This window comes from Hakea prostrata, chromosome 9, assembly GCF_041222555.1.
Source record: "Hakea prostrata isolate BN-2017 chromosome 9, UWA_Hpros_2, whole genome shotgun sequence".
Classification (NCBI taxonomy): Eukaryota; Viridiplantae; Streptophyta; class Magnoliopsida; order Proteales; family Proteaceae; genus Hakea; species Hakea prostrata.
In genome coordinates, this window is record NC_142608.1 from 58,767,704 (window position 1) to 58,788,971 (window position 21,268).

General features: G+C 36.2%; 3 protein-coding genes across 5 annotated transcripts; 1 reads left to right on the forward strand and 2 right to left on the reverse strand.

The window, feature by feature from the left end:
- Positions 1–1,791: 1,791 nt before the first annotated feature.
- On the reverse strand, positions 1,792–4,881 carry LOC149005791 (protein RGF1 INDUCIBLE TRANSCRIPTION FACTOR 1-like). Its single transcript, XM_089168875.1, has 4 exons — positions 4,320–4,881; positions 2,860–2,934; positions 2,597–2,737; positions 1,792–2,363 (listed from the first exon to the last, which is right to left on the reverse strand). Exons 1-4 carry the CDS (start codon positions 4,518–4,520, stop codon positions 2,037–2,039), a joined length of 744 nt encoding a protein of 247 aa, XP_089025001.1. The 5' UTR covers positions 4,521–4,881; the 3' UTR covers positions 1,792–2,036.
- A 5,028-nt stretch (positions 4,882–9,909) lies between these two features.
- LOC149005792 (germin-like protein subfamily 1 member 7) lies at positions 9,910–11,095 on the reverse strand. The gene is made up of 2 exons (XM_089168766.1): positions 10,918–11,095; positions 9,910–10,653 (listed from the first exon to the last, which is right to left on the reverse strand). The coding sequence occupies exons 1-2, from the start codon at positions 11,054–11,056 to the stop codon at positions 10,106–10,108; spliced, it is 687 nt and encodes a 228-aa protein (XP_089024892.1). The 5' UTR covers positions 11,057–11,095; the 3' UTR covers positions 9,910–10,105.
- Positions 11,096–13,269: 2,174 nt separating this feature from the next.
- EIF4A-III (eukaryotic initiation factor 4A-III) lies at positions 13,270–20,989 on the forward strand. 3 transcript variants are annotated; one of them, XM_089168760.1, is made up of 9 exons: positions 13,270–13,399; positions 13,793–14,184; positions 17,162–17,402; positions 17,502–17,582; positions 17,923–18,030; positions 18,174–18,293; positions 18,818–18,985; positions 19,516–19,602; positions 20,467–20,989. In XM_089168760.1, the coding sequence occupies exons 2-9, from the start codon at positions 13,859–13,861 to the stop codon at positions 20,578–20,580; spliced, it is 1,245 nt and encodes a 414-aa protein (XP_089024886.1). In that variant the 5' UTR covers positions 13,270–13,399; positions 13,793–13,858; the 3' UTR covers positions 20,581–20,989. The 3 variants fall into 3 exon arrangements, with proteins under 3 accessions (XP_089024886.1, XP_089024885.1, XP_089024887.1); XM_089168759.1 differs by having other exon boundaries at positions 13,816–14,184; XM_089168761.1 differs by having other exon boundaries at positions 13,270–13,387; positions 13,816–14,184.
- Positions 20,990–21,268: the final 279 nt, after the last annotated feature.

Sequence of the window (21,268 nt, forward strand, 5' to 3'; positions counted from 1 at the left end):
GTTATGGAATATATGGCTCTTCTTCCTGTAAGACCAGAAATCCTTTTTAAACTCCATCCAAATTGTCCATTCTAATATTAGGGTTGTCGGTGATCGGATTTTTTATCCTCTAACATTAGAATAGTGTGTTTTTTCACACCTTTCCACCAAATGTTTGAGTAGAAGATCATCTTTTCAGTCTCTAAAAATTGATTTTTCTCTTAAATGTATGAAAGAGAGAAGTATCAACAACACATAATTTTCTATTCTTTGAGGTAGAGGATATGGATTCCACGATTATGCTTTCCTCACTCTCTTTTACTATACTCACATTTAGTAAAAAAATCTACCTGTATAATTTACCTCTAAATACTCATAAGACAAGTTAAAGATGATTTTTTTTTCATAAATGTACAGTGAAGCAAGATAAGAGGAGCACAATTTTTTACCCAACCCTGATTTTTATAATTGACCGATCAATACTGAGTCCAAATCCTTTATGTGTCGAGATAAAGTCCCGTGCTCCTCTCCTACTATTTTTACCACACTTTAGGAGGAAAAGTCGAGCTTTGGTCGTGCATTTTGCGGATTTGGAGTTTTTACGCCAGATTTTGGTCGTCTTCTGCTACTGGTGGTCTCTGTGTCTGCGGCTTCGACAAATGGCAGTTCAGACCTGAGATCCAGTGCCGTTTGGCCTGAATGGACTTATCCTCTTTCAGATCCACTGGAGCGACAACCTTCTCCGCAATATTGTGCTACCACCGTGACAACCAACTTTTCGCCCTTGTGGAGTGTTTTGTCTCCAATCTTGTGGAGTGTTTTGTTTCGCCTTTGTGGCATGTTGTATCTCCACCCTTGTGACGTTTCTGTCTCTGCAGGCGTTGGTGGTAGATATGTATATCATATCCATTGTACTTAATTTGTACTGTGGTTATTATAGCCATTATTCCAAGGGTTTATTAGGCTCGACCCATCTCTTAGCCTAGATGACCCTGTCTATTGCATATACGACAACTTAGTCAATTTCTACTCATTGGTTCGAATTGAACCTTATGATTTCATGCATCTATCTTTTATATTTCTTTCTTTTGTTGATGTGTGTTTGTATTTTTTTTAAAGATTATGAATGAATTCATCAACTTCATAAAAAAATAAAATAAATACCCATGAAAACTCATTTATGATTCATTTTATCAAAATTCAGAATTGTATCTCCCCCTCTCCCCCTCCATTTGTGCTGAAGGAAGTGTAAGGAGAGGACAGAGGTTCCAAACTCACACTTTAGTCTTAATTATAATTAGGGTTAATTGAAGTCGTTCTTATAGTTATAGAAACCACAAGCTTGTTGACTGCTGTCAAATCATCAATCATTCACTTCAAAATTTTACCCAAAGGCTGATCATTGTACTTATCAGGTCCCACCAGTGATTCCAAATCTAAATCTGACAATTTAAAGGGATGGGGCTTCAGCCCCTGTGATTGTGAACCCATCTCACACTCACACCCCCACCCCCACCCCCACCCTCACTGTCAACAACAAAAACCATCCAAATCTATTGTAATCTCACCGACCTGTGAGGCTCTGACCTCAAAAGTGAGAAGGACCAAACAAGCCCATACATGAAATATTGCAAAGCTTCAGAGTGATTTAGTCAAAATCACTTTTCTCTTTAAACCTAAAGTCCCATTGTTTTAACCAAAGTGTATTATGCTTAGCCTCAGATGCTACAGAACAACAATAAAAGGATTCAGATTACCTCAAACCTGTCTCTAAAAATTTAATCCAAACAGAGGTATATTATATATATTTACTTGCAAATTCCATTACATTCATACAAAATTGATGGCTGCCTCGACGCCGGGCCGGCCACCGGCGGTCCCTGTAACAGAATTGCACCGAGAAGAACGACTTGACGTAAATATATATTGATCACCACCATCATCATCATCATCATTATCATCATAAAAGATAAACCTAACAGCAATAGTAACATATAGTTCATATATAATACTAGGAGCTTCTCAAGTTTATTTTTGACTTTCCAGACTGTTTTTAACTAAGAAAGAGGTGATCTATGAGGAGCACCCTTTCTCCTACTCAATGAGAGAACAATGCCAGGAAGGAAACCACTCCCTTTCTTCTTCTTCTTCACCACCTCAGAGTTCTGTGAGATGCCTGAACTGCCTATAGTGCCATTTGAGCAAGAAGAGCCCTTCAATTGTATTGAGTCTTCTAGAATGAAGTTGGGGGTGATTTGGCCATCATCAATAAGATCAGAGCCGTCCATCGGTAAACCTTCGAATTGAGACGCCGCAAAATCGGACTCATCGAACCGGTATATGATGCTTGAAAGATCTCCACCCTGAAACACCATGTGATCCACCTGCATCAACGATTCCATTTTCCAGATTAAGTACATCATTAACATGAAACTCCATTGTTAACATTTTATCAAAATTAATTAAATCCTTCCTAAGAAATAAATGTCTACTAAGTCAGGCTTCATAGAGTGGTGCTGATGATAAATTTTGAAGCCAAAAACACCAGAACATCTCATCTCAGTCTTCTAGTCTCCTTAAAGAAGTAATGAATGAGGAATGGAAATTTTAAGTGGACCTTGCATGAAAGAGAACAGAAGTGGAATGGCTCTTGGAGTATTCTGTCACAGGTGAGGCAGATATTGGCAGAACCCTTGCAAGGCCTTGACTGAGGCCTCTGATTCAAGAATATTACTTTGGCACTGTTTATGGTGTAAGGCTGTCACATACACAGAGTCATCAAATTAACAATGAGTGATATAACTAATTACATCTTTCCCTAATTGATCTTAATTAATAACAATACATTCATTATGTGAAGGAAATTTTCAAAAAAATGACCTGAATATAAGAGCAATCAATCAGCTTCTCAAGATCATCCAATCGGACGACATCGTGGTAAACATATCGCCTCACCTGCCATGAAATGATTCAATTATCACCATCTGATACTTGGAGTTGTCAAAGAAACTAGCTATATATGCTTAATAAAGATCATTACATTAAGAACTTACATAAATTTTCTAAGGAAATGAAACTTATTTTTGTAAACCCACAACTGTTACAGCTATGATTATCATAATTTTGGGTAATTTGATAATTTCAATATCTAGTGAAGGATACACATTACTCATTCTTCAACTGAAAGTAAACTGAATTAAAAAGGCAAAAGAAAAAAAAAATCATTAACACCATCCTTTTGCCTGTAAGAAAAAGAAAAAGGGAACAGTTTTTTTTTTTTTTGGGGGGGGGGGGAAATTGGGTCAAACTTTCACTTTTCTTGAAAGCTACAGCTCATGAAGCAGAAAAAATGCGAAAGGAAATTTTCTAAAAAGGGAATGAAAGTAAGAAACCAAACTATGAACAGAAGGAATCAAGGAAGCAGAAGAGGAGACCAGTAAATAAAAGAGGGAGCAAGTCTGCTTGGGTTGTTTAAATAGTTTTAAAATACTGTAGAATCATAAAGGGAAGTTAACAAGAACCACCAAGAACTGAATAAGATAGTTCGATCAAAAGCTAGAGACCAGAAAGTCAGACGAGAAAAATGAAAAACAATGAAGTGAGCAAATTCTACAAAGGGGTATGAATAATCCAATAAGAAAAGCAATCATGATAAACAGATAACAGGATCCCGCAGAAGAGTGTTAAATTTGCATGGGTATTTAGAACATGAGTCTAACACAGAACTAAGAACAGACATGAAACAAAAGAGAGGAGAGATGTCACAGGGTTGATAATTGTTCCATTAAACCACAAGGAACTCAAAAGTATTCCGCAGAAAGAAAGGACTTTAAAGTTGAAAAGAAACAACAAATAGAATCATGGGTAATAATTTTAAGGAATATGAAGATATGGAGAACCAAGTCGTGTAGATGCTGCTTAGCATAGCAAATTTTACAAAACAATCTGAAAATAGAGATGTCTAACGCAGAATTCTTCTGAAACGCAAAGAATCAAACACAACTACCTGCTATAACCACCAGAGAAATTCAAAGTCGGTCTGCATAAAAATTCTGGACCAAATCCAAGGAATCAAAACCTAAAGACTGATTACACAGTTGTTGAAGGAAAACTCCATAAAACCCAAAACAGAAAACGAGCAGAATAAACTGACGAAAAGGACAGAATTTACATGAAATTTGGTAGATAAGTGAAGAGAATTAAAACCAAGTATATCAGACAAAAACCCACCAGAGAAGTTGGAACAAAGCAGCTTCAGAAGACAAAAAGGATCACAACCCAGAAGCATAAGTCAATCTTAGTGCTTCTCTAAGGCAAATTCGGAATTATTTTCAAGTTACCTGCAGGAGAGGGTGAGAACGATGGGATGGAACACAGTGAGGGCAAATACTTCGACAACACTCCAAGCAAAAGATGTTCCTCTCGTTCTTCCTGCGACTGTCGTGGGCCCCACAAGCAGCAAAGAATGTTTCAGCAATTAACCCTTCAAGCCACGCCGGCTTCATCACTATCTCTCCTCCACCACCTGATACTCTCACCATTATTTTCTTCTTCTTTCTTCTTCTCAGAAAAGAAAAGATGTTGGTTCAAAGCTTGAGAAAAGAAAACCCTACCCAAAGAACCCAAGAACCTCCTCTATTTATAGCAGAAGTTCTAGAAATAGAGGGAAGCTTTCAAGCTCTTCCTTTATCTTTGATATTAATTTTGAAGAAAATAGACAAAACCCAGCTTACCCAATTGAAGAAAAAGATTTAAAAAAAAAAACAAAAACGAAAAAAAGAAAACCGAAAAACAGATTTTGAGGAGAGACCAAGAGAGTGATTTGGTGGGGAGGTGAGGTGGAGTAGTGTGGTGTGGTGTTGGTGTTAATGGCGGGAAGACAGCCAACCCACCAGTGTTGTACTTTTCTCTGCAAAATCAAAACACCTTTTCTTTCTCCAAACAATTTACCTTTCTTCAGCTGTTTTTTGTTTTTTATGGGCTGCAAGCAAATCTCTGTATAATTACTTGATCTCAGTTTAAGCATCTATCAAAGTATCAGTTATCATCGAATTACTAAACTAGCTAGATATTTAATTAAATTGATGCTTTTGCTGTCTGTGTTGAATGACTCAAAACACCGGTTCTGTAGTCTCGTTCATAGTTAATGATCTGACTTTATTTCATAATTAAATTCCTTAAATAACGTTATGTCCGTACAATTTTGTACTCTTCTTGTGCTAATTCTGCGCCAAATACTGTAAACATGCAACTTCACAGTGATTGCAGACGCGACAAACAATGCGTGCTTTGGTTCTCTCTAATGGGATGGAATTTTTAGTTTACAGTTTTCCACCAAGCGTGAATTAAATCATCGTTTGGATTAACAGAAATGAAGGGAATGGCTTTTAGCTGTGTCACAGAGTGCCTTAATGGAAAATTTCTTTCATATTGAATTTTTCATTATTTTTTTGAAAATTTTTAGCCCCACCCTAGAGTTCCTTCCTAATATTAATACGAGTTATCTTAATTAATTTTTATTTATTTATTTTCAATTTTAAGAGAAGAAGATGGCAAAGGTGAGGGAAAAAAATATATTCATGCAAGAATCAGAAAATATGAGTATTATAGATAACAAAAGAAGACAAAGATGAGTCAAGGTGGGGTTTTTCGTTCAAAGATATTTGTGTCATTTGAAAAGTTTAACTTGTTTATATTTAGACATGTAAATGGATAGTCTAAATCCATCTCTGGATTCGCATTCGTATTCGTTTAAGGGTATCGTATCCGAAATTTTTCTTATCGAAAAATATCCGTATCCGTCCGCTAAGCAACCGGATTTGATTCGGATAATTGCTTATCGGATCGGATAATATCGGATAAATTTTTATCCGGATAGAATAAAATATTTAATATTTTTTGTTTAAAAATAAATGATAATTGGATTCGGATAGCGGTATTCGGTAATCGGAAATTAGAAATTTATAATAAACATGTAAAAAAGTGACAATTATCAATCAATAATCGGATATTTTATCGAATCGGATTATTATCGGATATCCGATAAAGTTTCGATTCGATTCGGATGCCTTCTCTAAGTTTTTGCCGGATTCGGATAGCGGATTTGCTAATCGAATTCGGATTCGGATACTGGTGTATCTGAGCCGAATCCGGTCCGTTTATAGGTCTACTTATATCAACACTTAACTTGATTTCTTAGTAGTAAGACGTATCATTGATATATTTTTCTCCTATAAGGGGCTTCAATGTTCGTTGGGTGAGATAAGGAGTATTATCAAAGTGGTTTGGTCATTGATTGACCTCTTCTTATCCATTCTATAGGGTGGGGTTGTGGCCCTGCAAGCGTTAATAATTCATGGGTGGCATTGAAAATTTTCATAATCTTTTTTAGTTATGAGATGGACAGTCTTTCATATATATGAGAGATGTCCAGGCCTTAAGAAGATTTGAACTCTTAAACTTCAGAGATCAACTTTAAAGATCAAAATTTCATTTCCAATAGACTTATGATGCTCTATTTCAGGGTCCTCCATTTGATTTGTTGGAGGTCCTTCAAGTGAGTCTCATCAAAGTGTAATACCTCCCAGTGTTGCTGTATCACCAGTTTATGTGGAATAAAAGCAGAAGAGAGCAAGCTATTACTCATAAGAAATAGTGTCCTTAAATTTTAGAAGCATGAAATAGGGGAAAGGGTGATGGTTTGCCAAAACTCAAAAAAAGCTTGAACATTCTCTAGGATATAGGACTTAGGAGCCGTTGGAGATCTCCATGAAATCCAACCAGAGTCACTTCAATAGATTCCATTTCCAATGCTACTACTCACATCTACTTTACTGTTCAGGAAGACAAGGGACACACTCATTATTAATGGATGTACGTAGTTGACACTTGTCAATTTGTTTTTGACAATTCAATAACATCTCCTAATTACCTCTCTTCTGCTATTCCCAAGACGGCTAGTCAATCACTATTCATTTTCATCACCATGCCATTTCTCAGCCAGCATTAACCATTCTACAAATCTTCCATTGGTAAAAGTTGAATTCACACAAACTGAGAAGGTAGGTTTTTAATCATTCTATTAATCTTTCATTGACCTTAATTTTATCTTTGATATTCAATCTCAATAAATTTGGAATAAGGAGAAGAATAAGGCCAATTAAGATTAGGGTCAAGTATATTGCCAATCAATATGAAAACCAAGGATATGGGCCAATCAGGGTTAGAGATAGAGCCAATCAGAGTTAGGGACATGGTCAATTAAGGGTGAAAAGTGGGTTTGACTTGACCCTGTAGAACTTAGGGTTAGGGACAATAATCCTTGACTCTAAATTAAGGTCAGGGCGAGAAGGGCTTAGATTATAATATATAGGACTGGACTTGAGATTGCAAAAGCCCGGCCCTATACAGACTCTGGTAACTCTGTGTATACCAAGAGTGAGAGATAGAGAGAGGAAATGTGGAGAATGTTAATTAAATTAAGCGTCCCCCACCCAAATCCCCCACAAGTAGCATCTCTTAATTAACTTCTCTAATATCTGAAGTTGGACACATGAAGGAATTAATTGCCTCTAAGGTACAGGTTTCTTCGGAGAAATAGAAGTTTATTTATGTTCTCTGAAGTATCATTTCTTCTTTCTTTCTGCTACCATGTATCCATCCATTCGATGAGTTTCTTGGTGTTCTCATATGGGTAATTGTATTGTGTAGATGGGATTATGGTTGTATGTGTTGTTCTGGAATACAATTGAACCAATTTCTTTGAGATTTAGAATAATACTGTGTACATATAGCCATCTATTAAACATATGAGTTTGTATGTTACACCTTTGTAATGTCATATTTTTATTCATCACATTTGGTCACTTGTTCCATCTTCAATTCTATCATGGATTTGTATTATAAATTTGTGTATAGGATCTTGTAAGAAATAGAAAAACCTAAAAGCTTTCATGCATTCAAAGTCATATATTTTACATGATACGTGCTAACCCATCTAAAGGTTCAAACGTCGTTTTGAAATATAAAATTAAAATAAGAAAAAGACCAATGGCACCATCAAAGGGTTTTTTTTTTTTTTTTTTTTTGTATGAGGTTCATCTAGGCCAGGTTTACTAGGCCACTTCGATTTCATCTTCGATGAAGCTTTGTCGTCCACAAGGTTAAACCCATGACCTCTTCATTAAAAAGTATCGTTCTCATCATTCTACTAACCCTGCATTGACCATCAAAGGATTGTTTAGCTGCCAACAATCAAGGCCTTTTAGTGAAAAATATCATGAGTACTTTCCTCCATGAAATGTATACAAAACTATTAGTTCATGTATAAAAAAATTATCAATTCTTAATAATAATAATCCCAACAGTTCCAATAATTCTTGGACTTACACAGGCCCATTTTAGGGTTATAGGCCTTTTTGGTGTTGGACGAGAGATTTTCTACCCCCAGTGCTAAATTGATCAAATTTTGGTTGATTGGTAAAATAGACAGTTGGATTTTGAAAATATACATGATTGATTCGTTCACTGGTTCAATTAATAAGTTTCAACTAATTAATGTGAATCGGTTCAATGCGAAAGAAAGATATAGGTTGGGTTTAAATTCGAAGGATAACTTGGGCTTTAAAAATACTAGCGGAGAGAATGAGAGGTGAAGTTTGGAATTTTAGCATACCAAAAAAACAAAAAAAAGTTTGGAATTTTAGGGAAATGTTAAAGTTTGAATAGGAAAGTTTTAATAAATAGACCCTAAGTATAGGCTCTTTTTTGTATCAATTCTCATTCTCTATTGTGCCTATTTAAAAGAAATAAATATAAGAATTCATTATTGGTCAAGAATGAAAAATGGTTTGAGTGAATTTTGTCAAAAAATAAATTATGGAATTAAAAATAAGTTTGGTGTCAAAAAAAAAAATTGTTAGTAAATAATAATAAGTAAGTGATAAAAGAGGGGGAAAAAAAGTTTTTTATAAACAAATGTGTATCGAGTATTTTACCCTGATCTTAACCATCAAATTTAAGTAAACTTGTGCACAAATGAAGAGAATGAAAATTCTCACCATAATTCATAATAGACAAAAAGTTCATTATGAATTTTGCAAGTTTTTTTATTATTTTAAATAAAAATAAAACTGATAATGGATGCCAAATAACTTAAAATAATGAAAAAAAACCTCATAATAGATAATGATAATTGATACAAAAAAAGAGCCCTAATGGATTTATAGAAATTTACTCAAAAAATAATTGAAATATCGATAAATCTCAGGAAATTAAGCCCAGAAGCATGTGATTGCTCTAAGAAGATTTAGTATGCGTTTGGTAACGTTTTTGTTCTAGGAGACCAATTCTTATGCAAAACTATCTTTTAATATTTTTGTACTAAAAGACAGCTTTTTACTAATGAGTGTTTGATAAATCCGTTATGAAAATATTTCCTGAACACTATTATAATAGATTGGTGTTTGATAAATTCGTTATAAGGATTCAATCGAGACTAATTTTATCACTCTCATTTACGTTCTTTGTAGAAACATCTTTTTCATGTTCTGCAAAAGGCGTTCTTTAGACCATTTTTCTAATTGGTCTGTTCTTAAAAAACAAAAGAATGAACTGTTTTAACAAACACTTCTAACTTGTTCTTCCATTCCAAAAAAACAGAAGAACGCCAAAAATGTTTTCTGAGAACATTACCAAATGCACCCTTATATTCTCAGCTGCAGTTGTTCCGATAGGTATTTCGTTCTCTCTCTAAAAAAAATGGGTGTATCAAGATTGGGAACAGATGAGTTTGTATGTTAAACCTTTGGAATGTCATATTTTCAATTATGGTGGTTGTCCCAGCTTTGGATTATACCGATATTTAAAACATAATTGGGATATATATCGGGTGTATGACTCATATCGGCCGTTGCAGTGTTATATCGGGAGTAAATTGATTAAAGATACTAGTATCACCAAACACTTTTATTTCTCATAGAAATACCCTGAAACAGCAGAAACAGAAACAGAAAAACAAAGTACCTCAACCCCAGAATTACATATTTCAGAATAGGGGAGTTACCAAAGATGGGTTTCTTCATTACTTCTCCTTTCATAGCAGTTGTTTGGTGCTACTCTAGCTATTCTACTTACCGGTTGCAAATTTGGCTTGAATCTCATCAATCACCTTCTTGTTAGTTTGGAAAGCTTTGGCAAGGATTTCATCTGATATAGGAGGCTTAGACCCAAAGACTGCATTACCAATAACGATGAGGCCAGGACTTTGGCTTCCAAATCCAGAAAGTGCAACTGCACTAATGTGTCCTACATTTTGTTGGAAGTGAATGAGTCCTATAGGAAACACAAACACATCTCCTGGCTTAAGGACCTTTGAGATTAGCCGGTTATCCGGGTCGGAGGTGACGAACCCCACAAGGAGATTGCCCTCCAAGACTGTGAGGATCTCTGTAGCTCTATGGTGAGTGTGAGGAGGATTGAGACCAAAGGGTGCAAAATCTATACGTGCCAAGGCAACGCCGAGGGTGTTAAGCCCCGGTAGTTGATTCACGAACACTGGAGTGACCTTAGAACCAACTGCATTTGCTGTGTTTCCCGGCACATTAAGCCCTGAGAAGAAAAAATCATTGGCAATTGCAAGTTTGGGGTCTTTGCAAAACTTCCCATTCACGAACACTGCAAGGAAAACCATCATCAAATTGTCAATATATAACCATTGAAGGGTTGTTCAATTGGTAATTAATGACTGGCACCTCTTCGTGAAGAGGTCTCTAAAAGCGAAAAAAAAAGAAAGAATATGAATATATAAGAAGACGGAGTTCACATTGTGGCAGAAGCCAGAAAGCCCATGTTTTATATAAGAACTTGATCAAGGCTTCTCTAGCTACTCTTATTGGTCTTGGATCCAAAGACATAAAGTAAGAGTGAGCAAAAACGTACCACCAGATTTTAGGTCTTTAATGGCAACACAGACGTCCTGAAGAGGGCTGGGATCAGAGGCACTTGAAAGGGTGGAAGCCAAAGCAACAAAGATAACTAAAGTTGCAAGGCACTGAAAGCCCATCTTGCTACCTCTCATTCTCTATCTCACTCAACTAAGTCTCTAGCTGGGATGGTTTTCTTCACTAGTCAGCTTGATCACAAACCCATATGGCAATGCCAATTTATATATAGTGTCTAAGGGAGAGAAGCTTCTGTTATTAACTTATTACCTGGGTTCCATCTGCTAACGGCAGGTAAATTCATGTACTTAAATATATGGATTAGGTTTTTTTGAGAAAAACTATGACAGTTGGTATGGTTTGTCATTTGGTGGTTGTTAAATAAAGCATCAATAATGGCTGATTAACTTTTTAGGAATAGGAAAGATGGTTACCAAACCTTAACCTGTGTCATGGAAAAAAGAGGCATGGTTGAATTATCTTATCCTACTCACAGTAAAAAATGGTTTAGTTACACCAACTAGAAGCATAAAATTATTCCAAGCTTCAACAGAAACAACAAATGTGAGAGATACATGCCTGGGTATTTGACATGTTCATGCCCATAAATCATGAATAGGTGTTTACATTTTACATGGTATGAAGAAGTGACTTAATCCAAGTTGAAGGAATTAGAATAACTAAAATAAAAATCTAAGATAACCTTAAAAGAAGTGGTGATAAAAATATGCATAGTTTAGGCATTGTATCTAATATAATCAATCAATAGCAAGAGTCCATATGGTCAACCCCATTTAGTTAGGACAAGATGGGTTGTTTTTGATTCTAAGTTTGAGCGGCATTAATTACATCCTTACTACTTCTCTGATGGCAATTTTACATGTCTCTACTTCTTTTAGCTCTACTAAATTAAATTCGGTTACTCTTCCTTATTGTTGTTCTCATGTTATTTATATTGCTTTTCTTAAGTACCTGGTATTCCATTCATAAGTTATAGCTTGGTCTCATTGGTGTTTTGTAGATTTGTCCCTTTAGTTTGATTAATGGTATACACTTAGTCACATAAGTTTCTTGTTGCACCTCTTTAGATCACTCAGTCTTACTTTGATTTTATGAGAAATATTGCTTTTTATCTCACTCTGTTTATTAAGGGTCGCCTAAAGTATCTTAGTATGCGTTTGATAAAGTTTTCGTCCTAAGAGACTAGTTCTTGTGCAAAACCATTTTTTAGTGCTTCTGTGCTAAAAGACCGTTATTTGATTATAAATGGGCATTGTTTGGAAAATATTTTTACAATACTATTAGAATAAGTTGGTGCTTGATAAACTCATTCCAACGTTTCAATGGGGACCAATTTATCTTTTTGATCGGTTTGTGACCACTTTTTGATTAGTTCGTTCTTAAAGAATAGAAGAACATACCGTTTTAACAAACACCTCTAAGTCGTTCTTCCGTTCCCAAAAAACATAAGAACATACAAAACGTTTTTTAAGAACATTACCAAACACGCCTTAAGATTTCACTTTGTAGTGGGCCTTGCTCCTCAAGCTTTACCAGATCCTTGGCCCATCAAGGTTTCTCTGAAGCTACACCTCATATATTTTGTCTTTGTTTTAAACTTCTCAATTCCAAACTTGATCTCTATACTTCCAGCTTCGCATTTATTCTTTCTATGGTTTCATCTATTAGAACAATATCATCAGAAAAAAATCATATATCATGAGATTTTATCTCGATTTGCTTGTTAAATTATCCATGATGAGTGCAAAGAAAAATGGGCTTAGAATTGAGCCTTGGTGTAATCCAACTTTAATTGAAAAATAACTTGATTTTTACTTTTGACACTTGTAAGTGTCCATACATGTCCTGAATGATGTGAACATAACTACTTGGTCTCCTTCTCTTATTACTTAAGCAACCTAGTTAGAATATTCCTAAGTTGTAAATTGACCTCAAAATTGGATTTTTATTGGATATATTTGTTAAATTTATCATCAAAAATCTTTTAACCATTGTTTATTATAGAGATAGTTTTGAAAATAAACAGTGATTTAACTATTTTTAGTGTTAAATTTGACAAATATATCCAATAAAAATCCAATTTTAGGGTTTCTGTGCTTTTCAAATGTAAAGTGGGGTGTGAGTGTTTTAAGGCTTCCATTTTGAGGTGCCAGCATTTGCTCTCGTTTTTTTTGGGCCTTCATCAGGTAGAATTGGCGGTTTGCGAACGCCAAATCCATGAGTTAATTAAAACGGGTTCAAGGATTGGAACCGGTCCACCCATTTATTGACGTTACGGCGCCAGATAAAATGTTTGATCCGATTATAATCCCACCCTGGCGCACCGCGCACCCGAAACCCATATTAACGCGAACTTTGAGGTCTCCTTTCTCGACTCTCAGACTCGAACCCTAATTTCAATTCCTCCGTTGTTACTTTTTCTGCCGGCGACGACTAGAGATTTGCAGGTTGGCACTCAGGTTTGTTATTCGGTTTCAATTTTTTACAGTGATTCTTCCCCATTTTCTTGGCTTTTCATGGTTCTGTTAATTTTGGCCCCTAACGGGTTAGGATTCTATTTGGTTTTTCCTTCTAGCTCTTCGTAAAATCGTCGGAATCGATTAGCTATAGAGACTGATAAAACCCTAGCCTTGCATTATCTAATGCGCGTTGCTCTTAGAATTTGACAAATTGTTCTCATAATAGGTCTCTATAAATATTAAACATCGAGTGCCCTTAGCAGTTGTCTCCGATTAGGTCTTAAACTCTAAATTGTATTTGGGTGAAGTCTCATTCTTATAAATTGAACCTTATTTGTTCTTACTTTGATATTCTCTCACTTGTCTATTGCCTTTTGGTTTTGAACCTAAAAGTCTTTTTGCTTGGGCGGGAATAGGATCAAGTAAGGAGAGGAATTCTTCAGCTTCATAGTTGCAAAAATGGCAGCTGCAACAGCCTCCGGTGCTCCAGTTAACCGTCCCGGTCGGCGAAACGGTCCGGGGCCCATTGCCGAAGACGATAACCTAGTATTCGAAACTAGTCATGGCGTTGAGGCTATTACTTCATTCGATCAGATGGGTATCAAAGATGATCTTCTCCGAGGGATTTATCAGTATGGGTTCGAGAAGCCTTCTGCGATACAGCAGAGAGCAGTTTTGCCCATCATCCGAGGTCGAGATGTGATTGCTCAGGCACAATCTGGTACTGGAAAGACCTCTATGATTGCCCTCACTGTGTGCCAGATGGTCGATACAGCAACGAGAGAGTACGTCTTTTCCTCTTCATCTTCGTGGTTTTCTTTCCGATGTTTCGTTTTTAGCTTTTTTTTTTTTTGGCCTACCTTATTGTGCACAATTTTGTTTTCGGTTACTTCTATACGGTGGGAGAGATATGTTGCCGACTATGAAGGTTGAGAGAGGGAGATGGGTACCCCTCTCCCAGGACCCAGTATATTTTATGTTTATAAAGTATGTTCGCGTAGTTTGGTTTATAGTCTCTTGAGTGGTTGTTGTAGATGCTGGATGACCAGTAGTGATGGTTTTTCTTCCTTTCTCTCTTTTTGCAACTGATATCACAGATAGTAAAAGTAAAATAGTCTTAACTTCCTTAATGTCTTTTTTGAATGGGTGCTAGTAAAATTCATTACTTGGATTATTAGGCTCTCTTGTGGCATAGTATATTTTTATGTTTATGAACTATTCATGAATAATCAATTATGTTGACAATTTATGTATAATAAACAATAATTATTAGAAGAAAAAAAAAATATAATATATCTCACATATATGGCATGGTAATTAATTTGTTTTCAGATTTATGTACAAAATTACTAATAAATTTCTTAATACTCTGTCTATAGAGTTTGGTCTTTTGGTACAGCTCTCAACTAGCTAAACTCATCCCAAATAATACTTATAGGTGACCATTAGTTATAAGGTTGTTGGATGTATTATGAAAGCAAATAATATTTTGAACTATATAATGTGAAGTAGTGAATACAAGTGAATTAGATGAATGCAAAGAAATGTTTAAAATTGTGATGTTCATTATAAATGTTAATTACATGAAGTATTTTAGGAGTACTTCATTTCTTTTTTCTTTTATTTATTGGTGACAAGGTGGAGGTTGGAAAGAAAGAAAAGCAATGACCTATCCTATTGTTTTGTAACTTTACCATTTAAACCCTACTTATGTAGTATTTCTGCACATGTTCATTAATGGTAGTTCATGACGATAAATCATAAACAGCTCTTGATCTATTTATGAATTTATGTTCAAATCAAGTTATCTTAATGAGAAATAAGGATCGTAAATTATACCATACACATCTATGTACACATCTATGTATGTTTATATGTTGAATAATCGAAAATTTAAATCATACCAAAGAGAGCCTTAGTGTTGAGGCCTTGTGATTGCCTACTACGTTTCAGTTGGTCTAATTTGAACCATAATTAATTGATGGGCTTGTCATTTTTACATATAGGAGGTGTATAATATTTTATATGTGCAAAGGAAGAAGATTTAAGAAAAACTATTTTGAGAATTTTTTTTTTTTGAAAAATTGGAAAATTGAAATCAGTTCGTGCATTCCTTGGATGTAAATGAGAAGAGAAGAGGAAAGAAGAAAAGAGTCTGTATGGCTGGAGCTAGAATAACCATTAAAGTGTCATTTATTTAGAATTTAAGTTTTGCATAATCCCTGATTGGGAAAGCACAGTAATAATACATTACGATACTTTATGCTCTACCTCCCCCGTCCCCCCAAGCAAAGCGTAGAGTATATTTATTTGAGGCTCCAGCTTGCAATAGCAGACACACATAACCTACAGAATCCAACTTGGACATATATAACCATAGAAGCCAGTAGTTTGTAAAAATGCCTTTGAGTCCCTATATAATTGTAGTAACATTGGCCATCAATAACAAAGATGGATGAGATAATGGCTAACCTGTGATTAATTCATGCAATCCGAGGTTTCCAAACTTATTCCTTAGGATTACTGGTCCCACCTGAAGGAGTGAAGAACTCAATTATTAGAATTGTGAAGTCTGGTAATTGACCATATTTTCAGAGGCTTCTGGCTATATAAAAGGAAGGGATGAGAGGAATTACAAATTAAAGAAGATTAGCAAGCTTATAATGGCAATAAAGACTATAGGTAGGTCAAGGGAAAAAAAGGGAAGGGTAATCTTGGGAAAAAGGGACTTACAGTGATACATCAACAGGTGGACTTCTCCCTCCTACTATAAGAAAAGAAAGGCAGCAGTAGTGTTCAACCCTCTTCAAGTGAGAGAAGTCACTTCATGGGAGTTGGATCCCCTAGGAACTTTATGGGGAGTTCATAATGTAATATCATATACAGGCAGACCTGTTGATTCTACAGAAGGACTCAAGTTAGAAGATAGAAAAGTCAATATATTGTAAATGCTGTTAGACAATAGTTCGAGAACCGGTCTCATTTGTGGTATTGGTTCTCAAAGTAGAAGAGGCTCCGAGTCTGCGGTTCTGGGTTTTGATTTACTTATTAATGAATAACTATGCCCCAAATAATGAGGTGCACAGAAAATAAACAAGGTAGGTTGAAAACTCCCTGTACAGCCCACATTAGTGCCATAACAAGCATGGGATAAAGGTTATAGAGGTACAGAAATACAAGGAACATGAGAATAGCGGAAAAAGTATGGTACCTGCAGGTAGTGGATGTGGGAAGAATCACTTATGAGCAATAAAGCAAGAAAAAAGAAATGGCCTGCCAGAAACAGGGGGAAGGTCTGTGAACAATGTGTGATAGGGAGATCATCTCAAAATTGCAGCTGGATTTCAAGGTGCACTATGATCAAACAAAGTAGGAAGTGTAGTAAGCCCAAAACAAGGTATCACAGATTAGAAACCATCAGTGGTTTAGTGGTTTTTGAGCTTTTCAGGGGTGTTTTAGAGGCTGTCATGGGAACACAAGCTGGTCTGGTTGAGTGGCTCTGTCATGTTGGTTTTGTTTGCAAGCTTATTTTTCCTGCCTTGTGATTTTCTTTCCATGCCGGTGTTCTACAATCTTTACCAAATAGTTTGTGCAGTTTCTGTTTTACGTATCTTTGTTCAATTTCCTTGTGTCATGATTAGTAGGCTTATTCGAGGGTCCTTTGATCTTTGCCTGCATCAATGAGTTAAAGCACTTGCTGCGTATTAATTTTCAGTTTGGTCTTTCTGCAATGCCTAATACAATACGTCTCATGTCTTTCAGGGTCCAAGCTTTGATATTGTCTCCAACCAGAGAACTTGCTGCTCAGACTGAGAAAGTAATACTAGCCGTTGGTAATTTCATAAACATACAAGCCCATGCTTGTATTGGAGGCAAAAGTGTAGGTGAAGATATAAGGAAGCTTGAGTATGGAGTCCATGTAGTGTCTGGGACGCCAGGCAGGGTCTGTGATATGATCAAGAGAAGAACCTTGCGTACAAGGGCGATCAAATTATTAGTCCTTGTTAGTTAATCACTCCTTTCTTGTAAATATTGTTTCTTTTTGATGACTTTGCATTTTTAAATTGGATAAAACCTAATTTATATTCCATGACATTGACAGGATGAATCTGATGAGATGTTGAGCAGAGGGTTTAAGGATCAAATTTATGACGTATATAGATATCTTCCACCAGAGCTTCAGGTATGCTCAAAAATTGATTTAAGTTAGGGAAAATTCGGTCTGAATCTTGAGGGTGGTTGTCAGTTTGTGCTAAAATGTTGAAAGTTAGAATGGACTCCCAACCAATCCTTCTCAGTACCCCCACACAGGTGGGACCAGCACTGGGCAATGGTCCTGTACTGGGTCATGGGGTCAGCAGAACTGTCTAAACCTTGAGTTGGATGTCTGCCAGTTCATTTGCAATTTAGGCATGCACTTCATACTAACTAGGCTACTAAGCTTTATTTTATTCCTGGGCACCATTTTTTGTTTTTCTTCTGTTGGGTGAAGTTTTTGATGTGTGAATGATTGTTATTTGTAGGTTGTATTGATTTCTGCCACTCTTCCGCACGAGATATTGGAAATCACCAGTAAATTTATGACTGATCCTGTTAGGATCCTTGTGAAGCGTGATGAATTGACTTTAGAGGTATGCAATTCATGGTGGCTTTTTCTTTTTGGGGGGGGGGGGGTGGTTTTGACATGGTAGGATCAATAGATGAGGTGTTGTCTGACCAACACATTTTTTGTTTTGTTGCTTTGTTTATTTATTTATTATTTACTTTGTCACAGGGCATCAAACAATTCTTTGTTGCTGTTGAAAGAGAAGAGTGGAAGTTTGATACTTTATGTGATCTTTATGATACTCTCACCATTACTCAGGCTGTCATTTTCTGCAATACAAAGCGTAAGGTAATGAAATAGCTAAATTTTTGTTTTCATTTCTGTGTATGCCTTTTTTGGTTGTTTTTGTTCTTTAAGTGGTTAAAATGAAATAGAAGGTGAGACTGGGTCAAATGGTTAGTTTGACTATCTGGCTGAAATTATGTAGTCTGGTTACTTGTAAAATTGCTGCTATGTACTTTTGTGACCTTTATGGTACTCTTAGCATCAATCCTGACCTCTAGTTGGCCTCACATCCTTTTTTTAACCTAACCAACTTGGCTGATTCATACAAGATCCTGGAAGAACTTGCTCGTTGGTGATCTCCTATCAATCTAGGGCTGCGCCATTGGGGTATCTATAGAAGGGTACTTCTGTAAGGTGCAGCCAGCACTTCCTATAGAGTTGGAATTTGTATTTCCACATATATCTCTTATTAGGTGTATGTTTTTATTAGAATGTGCCCAATAAAATCTTGTTTACTTATTAAAGAAAAACTGTCCATGATTTGTCTTGCAGTGTTTATAAAACCCCTTTATAAATTTGTTGTGCAGGTGGATTGGCTGACAGAGAAGATGCGCAGCAATAACTTCACGGTCTCCTCAATGCATGGAGATATGCCTCAAAAGGAGCGGGATGCTATAATGGCAGAGTTCAGGTCCGGAACAACCCGTGTGCTCATCACCACTGATGTTTGGGCTCGGGGGCTTGATGTTCAACAGGCATGTATTTCAGCTCTCATGATAACATAGTTAACACCCTTCCCTAATACTTGGTAGTATCATTTGATATTGCTAAAAATGTAATTAGTTATTGCTAAATTTTCAAAAGAAATTGATAGGTGGAATTTGATCATTCTTTAAATAAGTGCATTTATGATTTAGAAAATACAAAAGAAGTATTTAAAATCTCAAGTTGTCAAATGAATACTCACTATTTAAGCCAATGATAATGAACCTGATAAATGGTGTTCTTTTGGGAGGGGGGTACATGGGAAAAGGAGGATAGTTCTTTCCTTGGGAAGATAATTGCTGAACTAGATGTTGGGTTCTGGGGAAGCAGCTGAGTGGCTTTTGTGGGAATTGTTTCTACTTTCTGAATAGTAAGATTGTAGCACTACCATAAACTGTATCTAGTTCTGTGGTCCTACCATAATTTGAGATCAGTCATGTATTTCAATAATATGGATCATAATCTCAGCATGCATTTCTTATTTAACATTGTGTTAAATGTTTTCTTCTTGCCTAATCAGGTGTCTTTGGTGATAAATTATGACTTGCCCAACAACCGTGAGCTCTACATTCACAGGATAGGTCGATCTGGCCGTTTTGGACGGAAGGTAACTTTGCTGATTCTGTCTTGTGTTAAAAGTTTGATTAATTGGAAATAACAAGGCTAGGAACTGGCAGTATTTTTCGTGGGCCCTTTTTCTTAGTTTAATTTTACATTGGTTATATTTATCCCCATGTGTTTGATATTATCATGTATGTGGTAGCTTTTGAGGTCATTAATTGGATTTTCATGGTGGATTTACTGTGTTGGATATTTTGGGATCTCTCTGTGGTGTGTTGGATAATACCATCCCCTGTTTTAAAGTCTCAAGAGATGTTTTTGACCGAAAAAAGTCTCATGGATGTCTCAAGACATTCAGTTCCTATATCATGTTATTTAATAACACAGGAGACAGCCTCTCTGAAAGCGGCAAAGCTGTGTATATTATGACCCTCGCCAGTCCATGCACATGGTTGTGCGTGTGTTTTTTCTTTTATTATTTTTTCAGTTGCTTGAATTTAGGATGGTACGATCAGTAATGGGTAACTGTTAAATAAATCTTTTGTTAATGGTGACTTGTGTCCGTTGCTCAGCTCCGTGGGGCTTTGAAGCAGCATGTGAAACATGGAATTTTTGGCTGCCCATGGAGGCATATACACCAGCTTTATGAGGTTGTAGCGCAAACTCAAGTTGCTACAATCCCAAGCTGGTGGTTACCATGAAATTAGTATATGTTTCTATATATTTCTCTTAATGCCAAGATGGCTATCACATTATATAGATGCATTTAACTAGTTTTGGTTGTAATACCTCTGACTCAAACATGGTTGGCTGTTGTGTGAGACCAACCCAATTTTTTCTCTCTCTATGAGCTGTCTTATCACAAACAATATTAACTGTTATTATATAATGGATGTTTCTCTATTCTCAGGGTGTTGCGATAAACTTTGTCCGCAACGATGACATAAGGATTCTCAGGGATATAGAACAGTATTACAGCACACAGATTGATGAGATGCCAATGAATGTAGCTGATCTAATTTGAGGTCAAACTGGATGTTTGTTTGTTTGGCGTGGAGTGGTGGAATGAAGCAAATGGTTCAGTGAGGAAGAAGATGTGATCGACTCATCAACCTCTCCATAAAAGGTTTTATTTTGAAGGTTTGCTGAGTTTTTGTTCTGGAAAGGAATGCTGTCAGGAAGTGGGTTTTGCATTCTGGAGATTCTGGGTTAACTGGTTTCTATTGACAGTTTTCAGGATTGTATTTACTGCAGCCTTTGAACATGCTTAATTTGTTTATTGGGCATCAAATCTTGGGCATGGTGGTTAAGGATGATGTAGGTTCCATTTGTACTTATTTTGGAGTTACGCCCTTGCTTCTGATGCTACTGTCAACAAATATTGTATATTAGACCAAAATCTTCAGTGCTGTGCTGGTTTTTGAATGTTTGCATGATAACTGGCTGCATTCCGTTTGATCCTACCCTATGTGCTTGTTAGCATCTAGTCCCTTATAAGGTGTTATGGTGCTAGATCTATCTGCTTGTTCTTTGTTAGACCTTCAGCTGTCTGGTAGGGCTGTAATTTGCCCAAGGTGGCCTTTATCTTTTTGTCCTCAGAAGCTTTTAGTGGTTTTCCAGTATTACTGTTGATTCGCCTGACAGGCCTTCTCTTCTTTGTATCTGACAATATTAAATCCATACGTGTACAACTCGTGACAAATTGTTTATGC

Coding starts and splice junctions, on each gene's coding strand:
- LOC149005791 (XM_089168875.1), bottom strand. CDS start 4,520: ATGGTGAGAGTATCAGGTGGTGGAGGAGAGATAGTGATGAAGCCGGCG. Junction 2,935..4,319: donor GTTCTCACCCTCTCCTGCAG/GTAACTTGAAAA, acceptor ATTTCATGGCAG/GTGAGGCGATATGTTTACCA. Junction 2,364..2,596: donor TCTGTTCTCTTTCATGCAAG/GTCCACTTAAAA, acceptor TCGTTGATGCAG/GTGGATCACATGGTGTTTCA.
- LOC149005792 (XM_089168766.1), bottom strand. CDS start 11,056: ATGAGAGGTAGCAAGATGGGCTTTCAGTGCCTTGCAACTTTAGTTATC. Junction 10,654..10,917: donor TAAAGACCTAAAATCTGGTG/GTACGTTTTTGC, acceptor TTTTCCTTGCAG/TGTTCGTGAATGGGAAGTTT.
- EIF4A-III (XM_089168760.1), top strand. CDS start 13,859: ATGGCAGCTGCAACAGCCTCCGGTGCTCCAGTTAACCGTCCCGGTCGG. Junction 17,403..17,501: donor CGATCAAATTATTAGTCCTT/GTTAGTTAATCA, acceptor TGACATTGACAG/GATGAATCTGATGAGATGTT. Junction 18,294..18,817: donor TCTGCAATACAAAGCGTAAG/GTAATGAAATAG, acceptor TTTGTTGTGCAG/GTGGATTGGCTGACAGAGAA.